Source organism: Anolis sagrei, chromosome 1, assembly GCF_037176765.1.
Source record: "Anolis sagrei isolate rAnoSag1 chromosome 1, rAnoSag1.mat, whole genome shotgun sequence".
In the NCBI taxonomy this organism is placed as follows: domain Eukaryota; kingdom Metazoa; phylum Chordata; class Lepidosauria; order Squamata; family Dactyloidae; genus Anolis; species Anolis sagrei.
In genome coordinates this window covers 28,679,020-28,693,654 of record NC_090021.1, presented here as the reverse complement: position 1 = coordinate 28,693,654, position 14,635 = coordinate 28,679,020, and the positions used below count along the sequence as shown (strand labels likewise).

Genomic DNA, 14,635 nt, shown 5'->3' with positions numbered 1-14,635 from the left:
ATACTGCAGCTCTCTCTGATTGAGACTGAGAAACTGGAGCTGTCTTAAGCCAATTTAAGAATTTTGAATATTAATGTCTGAGATAAAATTTTACCAGTATTTTTTTTGGGGGGGGGGGATAAGTTATATATTTCATATTGATGGAAATACTAGAATATTAGTACAACATGGGAAACAGGGATGCACCTTATGCTGAGTAAGACAATAGGCTGTTCATACTGACTGGCCATTTTTTCTATGCTACTAAGCTTACAGCTTCACCCCATAGACACTACAGATTGATGACTGTGATGAGATCTTTGTCCTTGTTCTCTTATAGGGAACACTGGGATCCAGAGCTACTTGGGGGAGCAGCAAACATCTCTCTCCACTTTCATGTCATTTCCAAATGTCAAAGAACAGGAAAGTTTCTTGTGTCTCACTGTGTTGTTTTTATGGGAAGTAATCATAGCATTCTGTTCTGCATTGGTCATATAAGGAACTGTGTCCATGGGCACCACATTTTAAGAAGGTTGTTGACTAGTCAGGATGTAACCAGGGGAAGACACAGGGACAATAAAGGGTCTATAATCCAAACCCTAAATGAGCAATGGTTGAAGAAATCTAAATCTCTTCTGTTCCAAAAAGTAGAACCAGAGAGTGCAACTTAAAAGAGGGTAGGGGGTGGGAGGGTGGATCCAGTTAAACATTAGATAACAACTTGTACAATTCTTACTGGATGTGGGAATCCATCATTTGGAACAGTTATTTGAGATGGTAAGGGTAGTGAACTATTGTCAACCCGACTCCCACAGCAATTTATGGTAATTCCAAGAAGCGGCTCAAGATGGCACAACACTGAGAAAATGCAAACCAGCTGCAACCTACCAGAAGCCCCTATATAGCTAGATGTTGAGATATAGTTATACCACTCTGCAAACGTACAATATTGTAGATATATGAGGAAATGAGGAAAATTGATGTCTATGAGACATAACTCCGCTGATAACAAATAGCAAAGAACAATAGATCTAAGCCACAGTTGTTAATGACACTTGCATATTCTCCATGGATAGCCTCTTGAAAATCAGTTCTGCCATTAGAAAGTGCACTCTACTTGAAGTAGGAATTAAAAGGACAAAACATTAAGTTGGAGATCTTGGATGGATGGACAGAACTCTAGTTTACCTGAAGATAACTAGTGATTACAACTGTTATGTACAGTTGAGGCCCTGCTGTGTTGTGAGTCTTAAACATCTCCCATGTACTAATACCCTCTTTTGTGTAAACAGCTACTGTGTGGCATCACATTTCTCTCTTTAGGCAACTAGTTCTTAGAGAATGAGGGAAGTCTATTGCATGTCAAGCTGTGCAAGTTAGTAGCAGTGTGGACTTCTGCTCCAATATCCTCACCTCCTGCCGCTGTGCATATCCCCAATCTGAATGCAGAAGATCAACATGTTCTTTATTTCATTGATTAAAAACTGTTGCATTGATAAATCCGTGTCTAATTTGTACAAAGCCATTTGACATTTGAAACTCCTCTTAAGACAGTTTAATTTTCTTTGTATGAATATATTGTACCAGTGGGGTTTGCTATTTTAGTAGTTCTTCACTACTATAGATGGGTGTTTCTGAACTTTGCAGTGGGACCCTTTTCTTTGGTTAGACTTTCAAAACAAGTTTTGTAGCACTGAGTAATGACCCTTCCTATGTATTTATCCACATTGGACAGCATGGCTCACCTGGAAGCATGACTGGTGGTGATCAGGGCAACTGATCTGCTTTCAATAAGAAGCCTCTTGGGTATTGTTACATATTTGCATGATACCCTTAGAGAAATAGTTACTCTAAATTGTTACTGCTTCCAGAACCTTTTATTCCTGTCCACTTGTTATTTACATCTTGATCTTATTATGGTCATCCCAGTTGTTATATATTTGCATGATACTCTTAGAGAAATAGTTACTTTAAATTGTTACCGCTTCCAGAACCTTTTATTTCTGTCCACTTGCATTTACATCTTGATCTTATTACGGTCATCCCAATTTCTTGTTACGTTAGATGACTATTCTTTTTAACCCAAATCTGTTCATTTTGGAAGATTCTTGCCAAAGAATTGATAAGTAGACCAATATATGACTAATCTGTAATTTGATCTGTAAACAAGATTTTTTTTCTTAATTGAATTTCCAAATATGCATCTTGATCTGTCAAAGACTGTGCCCTTCTTTTAGACAATCACTGAGCATTTTCCTCATATATAATCATTCACATTTTACGTTATTCATGTCTTACTCTATTTCTTCCCCATAATGGAACCTTATGACATTAATAATGTATTACAAGATTTGATTATAATAAGTAGTAGTTATATTATGTTCATAATGTAGCATGGATAATGTAGAGGTCAGTGTTGTGATAAAGATTTGTAACTGACAATATTTTAAAGTGTGGGGTATAGTGGGTTGTTGTAGGTTTTTCCGGGCTATATGGCCATGTTCTGGAGGCAATTTTTCTCCTGACGTTTCGCCTGCATCTATGGCAAGCATCCTCAGAGGCAGTGAGGTCTGTTGGAAGTAGGAAAAATGGGTTTATATATCTGTGGAATGACCAGATATATAAACCCATTTTTCCTAGTTCCAACAGACCTCACTACCTCTGAGGATGCTTGCCATAGATGCAGGCGAAACGTTAGGAGAAAAATTGCCTCCAGAACCTGGCCATATAGCCCGGAAAAACCGACAACAACACAGTGATTCCGGCCATGAAAGCCTTCGACAATACATTGTGGGGTATAGTGTTTTTCATTATGGATTCCTTATGGAGCTAGAGTGGACACCTTGGAAGGTATAAAGAATAACCAGTACCACCACCAAAAGTAACTTCAGAGGACTTCATTTTGATAGTCCCATTCACCATGTTTTATCTGTGCCATTTAAACCCATCCAGTTTGGTATCTTGTGTGAATTTCACTCATATGACCAACATAGCTTGTTAGACAGAACACTTTATATTTGGTTATCCTTTGGGTCTCACACTGAAGAAATTAGGATGTATATGTAAAAGAAATAAATGTGGGTTTTATGAACTAAAAATTGATTGTATTCCCACTATTTGACATGTTGTCTTTCAACATACAGGCAGTCCCTGAGTTACAAACATCTGACTTACAAACATAGTTAAGAACAGAGGTGAGACAACAGGAAGTGAGAGAAATCTACCTCTCGGGAGGGAAATTCACTCCTGGAATTGTTATCATAGGGAAAATATGTCTCCACTGGAGCTTTATCAGCAATCCTTGTTTCCACAATAAGCCACAGTTTTCAAAATCTAGTTGTCACAGAGACAGAAAGTGAGGTGGAATCTTCTGAACAGGGGCACAGACAGCAGAACAGCAGGTTGTTTGTTATAAGTTGTTGTAAACCGCGTTGAGTCGCCGGCTAGGCTGAGAAACGGCCTACAAGTATAGCAAACAAATAAATAAATAAATACCAGTGGTATCAAAACTTCCCCATGCTGTCCAAAGCTAACGTGTGCGCGCTCACGCGTATATATATATTTGACTGGAGTTACACTTTAAAATATACCTCTTCCTACTGACATACTAATTCAACTTAAGAACAAATATGCAGAACTTACCTTGTTCGTAACTTGGGGACTGCATTTATTGGATTTTAATGCTTTCAATTAGTTTTGAGACCCAATGAAAAATGAGAGAACACTCTACTTTTACCATACCAGATATGCAGAAACTGTCTCTTTTATTTTCCTTCTCCAACTGCTAATTCCAAATCCCAAAAATTGAGGAGAAGCCTTAGTAGGAAAGAACCTATCATGTATTTTATTGCTCAGCCAAGTTGGCCAGTGCCATGGGATATTATGCTGGCTGACTGCTGTTGCCAGGGATACCTAAGGATGCAGATTCTAGAAGCTTTTGGAGAGAATAAAAAGGCAGTTGTTTGGTCTAGGAGCATCATTTGCAGGGAGCATAGAAAAACTTCGGCTCCTCTGGTGAGTGAGGTGAAGGACAGAATACCACCCCCAGTTTAAGTTTTGGGAATAAGGGAAAAGATTACTTCCCACTCAGGCAAACATAAATTGCTGAATAAATGGAGGGTGCTCGTCTATAAAAGGCTTTCAACAATTTTCTAGAGTTAAGACACTGGCTAGGGGAAATTTAACATGTACTTTGCCTTAAACTGGGACTTGTTCTTTGGTTTACGTGTACAACCTCTCATTGGGATCCCACATTCTTGCATACTGGAGTATAGCTAATTAACTAATATTTGTGTGATTTTGCACACATAAAAATGAAAGCACATTAATTTTTTTCTGTAATGACATTGTGATCATGATTCAAGTTGGCGCTCGTCTGAACTGAGTTAGAAGGGCTTACTTCTTCTGATTCCTGTTTAGAGCTGACCTATATTGTGCAGCATTGAGAAGTATTGTGTGGTGCTATGACCACCCTTTGATTTTTTGCCTTTTACACTTTGACATTTGGGAAATATTGTACCTGCAGTTACCAAAAGACTGTTTTTCCATGGGAGGGAAACTTGATGTTTAAAATATTGTGATTGAACCTGAACCTAGTTTTCCTGGCACCACAGTAAGCAAAATAGTCTGAGAACATTTTTATAGTGTTTCACCCACTATTGTGAATGTCAGATATTGAAGCATGCAATTCTCCTTCAATTAGCACAAGTACTTGAATTGGGATCAGTAAATGTACACTAAATTGAGTCCTTGAAGAAGTGTTGTCTGTCTTTCCTTAGTAACAGATTTCAAAATGTCTATGATATGCTAAGGAAATAGTAACTGTGGTAGTTGCTCTTATGTACCAAGCACCATCCCTTCATAGTGATTCTCTAAGTAAAACTAACTACTGGTCTGGGCTTTAGAATTAATTCATACTGGGAAGAGAGATAAAGGCAGAAAGAAAAGACAAACCCCACATCTGTCTGAGTTGGTTTTCCTTAAGCCTCTTTTTAGATTCTTAAATTGATTTATCTGCCAGCTGTTTCCTTGTCAAAATCCAAGTAGCTGGAGAGTGAATTTTGCCAAATCCCATTAAAGAGAATTGGATTAATTCATTCCTGATCATTAATTTTATTCTCGAAATTTGATGATAAAACTGTTTGTAAGGATTTAGTATGACTATATTATGACCCTCATGCCCATGGGAAATGCTTTCAAGGATTTCATGTGGATATGTGAAACGATAGATAATAGTGAACCTATTATTTTCAGTGGAAGAAACAATGGAGGTACCAAGAAGAGGGCAGAGCTTGTACAGGACACCATGAATGAATAAGTGAAACTGTGAACAAGTGAATCTGCATATATTGGTTCTGCAAATATGGAGATCATACTTGAATACCTTTATGCCAGAATTTTATCCGAATGAAGCAGCATGATTTATTTATCGTGTCAGGAGCAACCAGACAGTTGTATTACATTTTTAACAAAACAAACAAACAAACAGATAGGCAAAACACAAAGTTTGCAAGCTTGGTAGTTGATTAAATGTCCTTGGAGCAGTAGCTGGCCACTTGGAGTGCCTCTGGTATTGCCGCAAGAAGGTCCTCCATTGTGCATGTGGCAGGGCTCAGGTTGCATTGCAGCAGGTGGTCAGTGGTTTGCTCTTCTCCACACTCGCATTTCGTGGATTCCACTTTGTAGCCCCATTTCTTAAGATTGGCTCTGCATCGTGGTGCCAGAGCGCAGTCTGTTCAGCGCCTTCCAAGTCACCCAGTTTTCTGTGTGCCCAGGGGGGAGAGTCTCATTTGGTATCAGCCATTGATTGAGGTTCTGGGTTTGACTTTTGGACTCTTGCTTGCTGGGGTGTTCCAGCGAGTGTCTCTGTAGATCTTAGAAAACTATTTCTTGATTTAAGTCGTTGACGTGCTGGCTGATACCCAAACAAGGGATGAGCTGGAGATGATTAGATTTGACAATGGATGTTCATATGTGAATTCAGGATGTATTTGGAAAAAATATGGTCTGGGGAGGAGTTTGAAGGAAAATGACTTTCTAGTGTTCTGGAAACTGATGTTCAGGAAAGTTACTAATTTATCTGATATTAGTATCCATTTTTCAGAATTATATCCTACAATTCCTCGTCGCTATTGCCTCGCTTTTTAACACTGTCCTCAGAAATCTTCCTATGTTCTCTTTCTCATATGCTGGATTCACACAAGCTGCACAAACTAGTGTGTAGCTTTGAATTACCAAAACAGCTCTCAACTCATGAAATATAATACAATAATAAAACTTTGTATACCATCCTATCTCCCTGAAGGGAAATAATAGTGTCAATTATTTTTGACATAATTGTTAAAGGTATTCCTTAATTTGCTATAGTAAAATGGAGAAGTGATGGTTTCACAACCATTTTTTTCAGCTCCTACAACCTTCTCAGTCTCTCCTTGGATCTGCAGTGGTGGGCTAGAGGATACTTGGGTGGTGGTGGGGGGGTTGGGAGAGATCAGTATGTGTGTGATTTTAATTACGTGAAAAGGGGATTTTACACAATGTTGGATTTTGACTGTAATATGTACTGTAGTACTGCTTAGCCAGAGAGTGAGAAAATAGCCTCCTGAAATCCATCATGAGCCGCAACAGAATAGGCATGAATTCTTTGACGTGTACAAAAATTTCAAAGACTGCCTGTGGTTCTTAACATTTAGTAAAGTTCCATACCTGTGATGTTTTAGTACATATTAAGAAATGTTTAAAGGGAGTTTTAAGATATATTGCAAAACCAAAGTGCCCTGTAATTTCTTAGTTTACTGAGCAAGTATAATTTTTGTTAATCAAATGTTTCAGCATAATGCTAACTGTGACTTAAATGGAGAAATGATTTTTATGTTTAAGTGTGTTTGTTTGAGTGAAATGAACTATAATAATAGTAATTGATCGGTGTAGAATAGGGAAATATTATAGCATTTTTAATCTTTTGTATAATCTGAAGCACTAATTACTACTACTTTTTTCTTAGGAGATTCCAAGTCAAAGCAAATGTTGAATCCTGCATTATCTGAAGGCTTTCTGACAAAACCTATTCTGTACCTATTGGCTGAAGGAATGTAAACCCTAAAGTTTGAGATCTGTGCAAAACTGATAGAAGTGTAACTGACAGGTAAATACTTATTTTGTATGGGCTAAGTTAAATAAAAATTATAACTGATGGTTGCATAAGTGTTGAAATAATACGAATTAACATACTATTTTTGTGTTAATATGGTGTTAATAAGGTTTTCCTGTTTCTTTATATACCACATTCTCCATTCTTTAAATAACACATTCTCCACTGTATTTGTGAGCCTTCTTTCCAAGGCAATTACATTGAGGTCATTGTGGTATTCTGTTTCTGTTACTCCAGTGTTCACCAACATTGCTCTTGAGATATTGTCATAGCCAAAAAATCTCTAATGGTTGCCTCAGGTTTTTTGTTTTTGTTTTTTTACAAAAAATGTTTCTTGCTTTGGCTTGTGTATTTTGCCTGTGCAGTACAAATCTTGTTCCTAAAAGCTGAAGTTGGCAGCATGCACCATGGGGTTAATTCCCATAGCACCAAATCATCGTTTGTGTTTGTATGTGAATTGACCCATTGTTGCTAGTTCACAGCTGACCATTTATAAAAGTAATAAAGTCAAAAGTCAAATTAAAGAATATGAATTTAGCACATAAATAACTCTGGGACATATATATGAAGCATTTATTAAACGTATTTGCAAGATATTTTAGAGTTGAACAATTGTGTCTTTCTTACAAAAGCTTCAGTTAAAAGCAGTCTGCATCTTAATATAGAATAATAGTACTATACCCATGGAGTATTGAGTTGCATGGAGGATTGTCCCAATTTTACTGTCCCTCATTGCTTCATAAAAAAAGATGCTACCTATTTTAAGCTTGTGTTGATCTGCAATAGTTTGGTTAACAGCCACTAAACTTGTAGATGTGCCTTAACCAGCAGATATTACTTGCACTGGATTAACGTAAAGCCATGGTTGCACTTAAAGATAACCCAGAAGGGCTCGAGGCTCAAATATTTGTAAGCTTGTTGTAAAAGATTGCCCATGACTTAAAAGAGAAGCTTACTTTAAAATCTCAATATTATATATCAGCAAGGGAAGGAGGCTTCTCAGTTGTAGTTCCCTCTGTCTTTACTATTGTGCTTGGGTACCAGTGCTGTAGTTCTGTTTTTTGTTAGCTCCAGATTTTTTTATTTGTCTGGTTCCATTAACATTAAATGATTCAGTTGTTTTGCAGCTTTTCTTTGGTTGATTATATGTTTGGAGTTCTTATTTTCTGATTTATATTTGTATAGTCTATGTTGATCTACCAGCAAAGAAAAATTCAGTTTAAAAATGAGCGTAAACATAGTTAAAAGTATGTTGCAATGGACATGTTGCATTTTTCCTTGTTCTTGCCTGCTCTGAAGAGAAATTTTGCAAACTTCTATGTGGTAAAATTATACTTGGACTTTCTGTTTTACACTATGATTAGCATTTTAGTCTAGTTTCATTCAATGTCCAGAGTCATGCATCTGCATATTATTTGTAGCTATACATATTTTAAATGGGCCACGGTGGTGCAGTGGGTTAAACTGCTAAGCTGTAGAACTTGTTGACCGGAAGGTCAGCAGTTTGAATCCGTGGGATGGGGTGAGCTCCTTTTGTTAGCCCCAGCTTCTGCCAATCTAGCAGTTCTAAAACATGCAGATGTGAGTAGATTAATTGGTTCCTCTTTGGTGGGAAGGTAACGGTGCTCCATGCAGTCGTGCCAACCACATGACCTAAGAGGTGTCTATGGACAACGCTGGCTCTTCGGCTTAGAAATTGAGATGAGCACACGCACGCCCCCGATATGCACTTGACTAGACTTAATGTCAAGGGGAAACCTTTACCTTTACTATACATAGAATACTGTAGAATAGTCCATCTGAGAGAGGGGGGACCACTCACATTAGCCTGGTGCAGGGAAAATATAGGACTGTTAGCTTCTTATGTGGAAGGAGTATGCCACACGAAGAACATCATATAATTATCTGCCTACCACCTGACAGATAGGTTTCTACATAGTTTAGTCATTTATTAATGAAACACTACATATTTCAAGACTTTTGGTAGAATTGTCATAGAAGACTAAATGAGTCCATAATTTTGACTGTCTTGGAGTTACTGTTTGTTTAGCTATTCAAGTAGTTATTTGTATGATTTGCGATTGCTGCATTTTGTATTCATCATCAAATTTTGTCTTGCAGATTTCTTTGCAAATCAAGCAAACATGGGTGCATTTTTGGATAAACCAAAAACTGAAAAACATAATGCCCACGGGGCAGGAAATGGCCTGCGTTATGGCCTAAGCAGTATGCAAGGATGGAGAGTGGAAATGGAAGATGCTCACACAGCTGTTGTAGGAATTCCTCATGGTTTGGAGGACTGGTCCTTTTTTGCTGTTTATGATGGTCATGCAGGATCTCGTGTGGCGAATTACTGCTCAAACCACTTATTAGAACACATCACTAGCAATGAAGACTTCAGGGGAACAGAACAGCCCAGCTCTACTCTCGAACCTTCAGTGGAAAATGTAAAGAGTGGAATCAGAACTGGCTTTTTGAAAATTGATGAATACATGCGCAATTTTTCAGACCTCAGAAATGGCATGGACCGGAGTGGCTCAACAGCAGTGGGAGTTATGATTTCACCTGAGCACATTTACTTTATCAACTGTGGAGACTCGCGTGCTGTTCTGTATAGGAATGGACAAGTCTGCTTTTCAACACAGGATCACAAGCCTTGTAATCCAAGGGAGAAGGAGAGAATCCAGAATGCAGGTGGGAGTGTGATGATTCAGCGTGTTAATGGCTCATTAGCCGTTTCCCGTGCTCTGGGGGACTATGACTACAAATGTGTGGATGGCAAAGGTCCTACAGAGCAACTTGTTTCTCCGGAACCTGAGGTTTATGAAATTGTAAGAGCAGAAGAGGATGAATTTATTGTCTTGGCTTGTGATGGAATCTGGGATGTAATGAGCAACGAGGAGCTCTGTGAATTTGTTAAGTCTAGGCTTGAAGTATCAGATGATCTGGAAAAAGTGTGCAATTGGGTTGTGGATACTTGTTTACACAAGGTAGGTAACTCCTTTTTTGTTCCCCCAAAAGGAAGCATAAACAATTCCTTATACCTAACAAAGATTAATCTAAAATAATGTTAAATTGATGCTCAGTTTTTCTGTATCGCTAACAGTTTCTGTTAAAACTCAAAAAAAGGATAACTCTGCAAATTGATATAACTGAACTTTCTAGGAATTCACCTGGTCTAAGTGCTTCTTATGCATCCGGCTAGAATTATGTGCATTCCAAACCTTAATCATGGAAGTTATCCTTTGTCTTTATTTGGAAGCAGAATAATTAAAACAGCAAAATGTTATATCTTTCAGAAAGGAATAATAATTTCATTTCTCTTTCTGACTGAAGAATTACAAAAAACTAGTTGTATTTTGATTTTCATTGTTTAAAAGCCCTAAAATCGATAGTTCTTGCTGTTAAACCTGTGTTATCTTCTTTTTCATGTGCTGGGAAACATCTCAAATTCCTTTTTCAAGTGAATGTATTGCTTTCAAAAGAAAAACTTACATTTGAATTGCTATAGTATATGAAAAATGATGTAAAATGAGTGTGTGTTCAATCTTCTATCCATTCACAGGCTAGTTCTGTTTGTTTGAGCTTGTGAGATGAGAACTGAAAACATTTTGTTATTGAAATGTATATTTTGATGGAATGTTAAATGACTCGGTTGGCTTTTCTACAGTATCTCAGTGTTCAAAAGCTGAATGGAGGCAAATTTGATTGCTAAAATGTTAAGCGTTGTGCAACAATTTTTGTTCAATTTCTAAAATGATGTTTTAAAAATCATTCATATATATATGTGTCTGTGTGTATATATATACATTTAAACAGAGCTTTTTCTTAATGACAATTTATTAAAAAAATTAATGCATTATATATTATGAATTCAAGTATATTGTGGACCATCAAATTTTTTTAAAAAAAACAGAGAATAAGAAATACCTAACAAATCAATGGTACACAATTTTTCATATATGGAAGAGTGGATAAGTATGTGATTTGGGATTGTGAATGCTAAACCTCAAATATGTACTATTCTTCCTTCCAAAATATAGGGAAGCCGTGATAACATGAGTATTGTTCTAGTTTGCTTTTCAAATGCTCCTAAGGTCTCAGATGAGGCAGTGAAAAGAGATGCAGAATTGGATAAGCATTTGGAATCACGGGTCGAAGGTAAGAACTGCTATTCTATCCTGTATTTTTTATTTTATTTAATTTATTGTTGTTTTGGTGGCTTTTACCTCACAGCTCCCAAAACTGACTGAAGTACCTTTAGCTGAAATCCACACAGAGCATAGCAACAGATGAGAATAACACTCTTTTTTCTATAGCAATGATTCTGAATTACAAAATCCAAACAGCAACCTGATGTAATTGATTATCTCTTGGGACTTTCACAGATTGTTTAGCACAGATCAGTGTCTTGTATAAAGGTACATTTTATAGGCCAAGGTGTGTATATTTTAAACTTACCTTTATTAGCTCATCCATTATGAACTTCATAAACATTCTTGAAGAGGAGTTAAAGTTGCTTATATTAATCATTCAACTCTTTGAACAATTGATATCAAACAGTTTATATCATTTGCTAAGGTAGCATCTGCAGTAATGTTTTGTTCTATGTGAATTGTTTTAGAAATGTTAAGATACTATTGTCAAAGCCATGACAAAGGGAATATGTTTCTCTGCAGCATGTTTTGGAGTCTCAGGTCTCTGATCCTTTAATTAATAAGCATTTCAGCATGGAGGAGATGAAAAAATACAAATTTGGGGGTGCATTTCCTCTTCCCATGATTTCAAAGTACTGACAAGTTTCTGGCAAATTGACTACTGTGTGCTTGTATAAACTTGATTGTCCTTAATAGATATTTACCAAATAGAAAATGATATTGCTGGAAGAGTGTGTCACAACCACCCAGTTCTGAGTTAACTGTACAAAGCCATTCGTTTGAAAAATTTGCATAGTTTCTTGTTAGTTGCTGTCAAATACGTTAGGAGATATCTCCACGTCATGCTATGTTTAACAGCCCTACTAAGCTTTTCCAGACTCAGAGGCTGCGGCTTCCTTGAATGAGTCTTTGCACTTGTAATGGAGACTTAATTTCTTCCTACTGTCTTCCACTTTAGCAGGCATTATCTTTTCAAATGAGGGATGTCACATAGTGTGTCACGAAAGCCTCCGTTTGGTTATTTTTTCTTCTAGGAATAGTTCATACTTGATCTGTTTTTGGACACATTTCTCATTTTGACATCTATTTTGACATCTTTAGCATCACATTGATTTTTTCCTGTCAGTTAGCTTCACTGTCCCGCTTTCATAATGCTACATAGAAATTGGAAATGCTTTGACATGGACAATTCTGATTTCAGTATTCAGTTATGTATATTACACTTGGGGGCCGTCATACCTGGCCATCCAAGCCTTGGTCACTAAACTATAGCTTCCTGATGTTTGGGGAAAGCGATCCAGTCAAGGATAAGATCACGCCCATTGTTGTTGGTGAGGGTTATGTTCTGTGAACATGCCACTCTAAATATCAAGGATAAAGCAAAGAAAATGGCAACAATGTTAGCAGTGATTCCAGGTGTCCTAACAGCAATACTCCCGCTATTGCATGTTTGTCTTAACAAACATTTGAAGGACTGTCTGCACAATATATGGAAACAATGATGTGTTCTGGTGAATGAAAAAAGAAAATCAGATGAAACCATTGATTTGGTCGGGAAATTGGTAGAAAGGACACTTGGGATTCAGTTCTACCAAAAGTGTTCTTCCTGAAATTTGGCATTAGCTATGCTGTGGATGCCATTGAAAATGACTGCATCCACAAAGACAAAGATGAATCAGTATCAGATAATGAATTAATGGATTGTAGTAGTGCAGGCAGTGTTTATGCTGTTGATCTCACCAAAGAACAGTTCCACTATTTATGCAGTTACTCTAGCAAAGAGTATTTGGGCTTTGAAAGGTTTGATTAAGACATTTGTGTACAGTCATTGTATGGGCATCCATGGGATTGTTATCCACAAGGATCCTGGAACTAAACTTCAACAGATACCAAGGGTCTACTAATTATTTGTCCACTTTTCTGAGTTAAAATCAGACAAAGCTATAAAGTTAAAGGCAGTAATCACTGCTAATACTTCAGCATCTTTTTGCCTTTGTTTGGTCCTTTACATCTTTTGCTATGTCCCCCCAAGTTGTATTATAGGCTTTAGTCCACCAATCTTCCCTTGACTTATACATGAGGTTGTCTTGTACAGTACATGAGTATATATAGCATGGAATAGAGGAATAAGCTTCAGCCAGCATTGGTCATTAACCATCCATGGTCAGAGACTGAGAATGTCAATAATAAGCCAGGGAAACATACCAGAAAAAGGCTGAAGAAAAGTCAAAAATTATTTCCAGGAGTCAAGCTGAGTCTCTGTGAGTTTGTAATTGGCATTTTCTACAAAGGTTGATTGGTGAACAAGAACAGATGGAGCTCCTCCATCTGAGCTGCATATTTCTAGAGCTTTCCCCTGTACTGGGTCACATCCCATTTCTGCTGCTATCTCAAGAGGGTTGCATGTCATCAAATTTCTGTAGACATAAAAAAGATAAGGATAAATTTACTTCCCCAGGAAGTATATTTCATAATAATGATATACTCTATGTGAGGGAGGAAAAGGATTCATCAGATAGGCCAAAATATTTGGTTGATTGATTGTTTTTCAGTTTAATATGTGACACATTTTGTAATCTAGTAGTAGTTCCTTTACTCTAGGTTAGTGGTTGAATTTCTCACAGAACACAAAGCATTTCATTATGACTGAGATGTAAGATGAAAAGGGTATCTTGAGTTACCACATAGTAAGCTAAGGTTGGGACTAACGAGTCATGTTTAGGATCAAGTTGAGTAATCATCTGGTTTTCTTGGAGAAACTATTGACTAGAAAGAGGGCGAGCTGAAAGAATAATGACAGCCTGGATCAGGTCAGAAAATTATGTCTTGTCTATCTACTCAAAAGAATAGGCTGGTGGTTTCCTGTAATGTGGCATGGTTTCTCTCTGAATTTTTCAGATCTGGCGTACAGGACTTCTTGATTTTACTTTTTCTCGTACATCAAAGAATAACTGTGTGGTCCCTGGAATGCACCCTGAAATCAAAAGCCCTTGTTTTGTTTGTGAACAGTCAATGTAAATGTTTTATCTACACTTAAGATTTTCAGTGTCTTGTACTGTTTTTTTAACTGTTGCACTGTTATCCAAAAACCATAATGTAGTAAACATTTAGATTTGGTCTGCTTAAATATTTTCTTTCAATCTAACACTTAGAAATTCACTGTGATATTATCCATAGCATCACCCGATCTAGTGATATATTTAGATTCTAATGCTTTCTTTCTGAATTGTCATTGAGTACAAAATAACATGTATTTGCTAGTTTAGGTGCTGTGGTGCAAGCAGATTTTCCCTGTCAAGAATAGAATAGTTTGGTTTTGTGAGACAATTGGTCTGTCAGAAGCTGACCA

At 37.1% G+C, this 14,635-nt stretch overlaps 1 protein-coding gene across 2 annotated transcripts in view; it reads left to right on the top strand.

Annotated features, from left to right (window-relative positions):
- The window catches only part of PPM1B (protein phosphatase, Mg2+/Mn2+ dependent 1B), a 55,225-nt gene that overhangs the window by 19,715 nt on the left and 20,875 nt on the right, over nucleotides 1-14,635 (top strand). For both annotated transcript variants that reach the window (XM_060754389.2, XM_060754388.2), the window contains exons 2-4: nucleotides 6,983-7,123; nucleotides 9,251-10,119; nucleotides 11,173-11,290. In XM_060754389.2, the coding sequence (XP_060610372.1) occupies nucleotides 9,274-10,119; nucleotides 11,173-11,290 (964 nt within the window). In that variant the 5' untranslated portion in view covers nucleotides 6,983-7,123; nucleotides 9,251-9,273. The remainder of the gene's footprint in view (nucleotides 1-6,982; nucleotides 7,124-9,250; nucleotides 10,120-11,172; nucleotides 11,291-14,635) is intronic.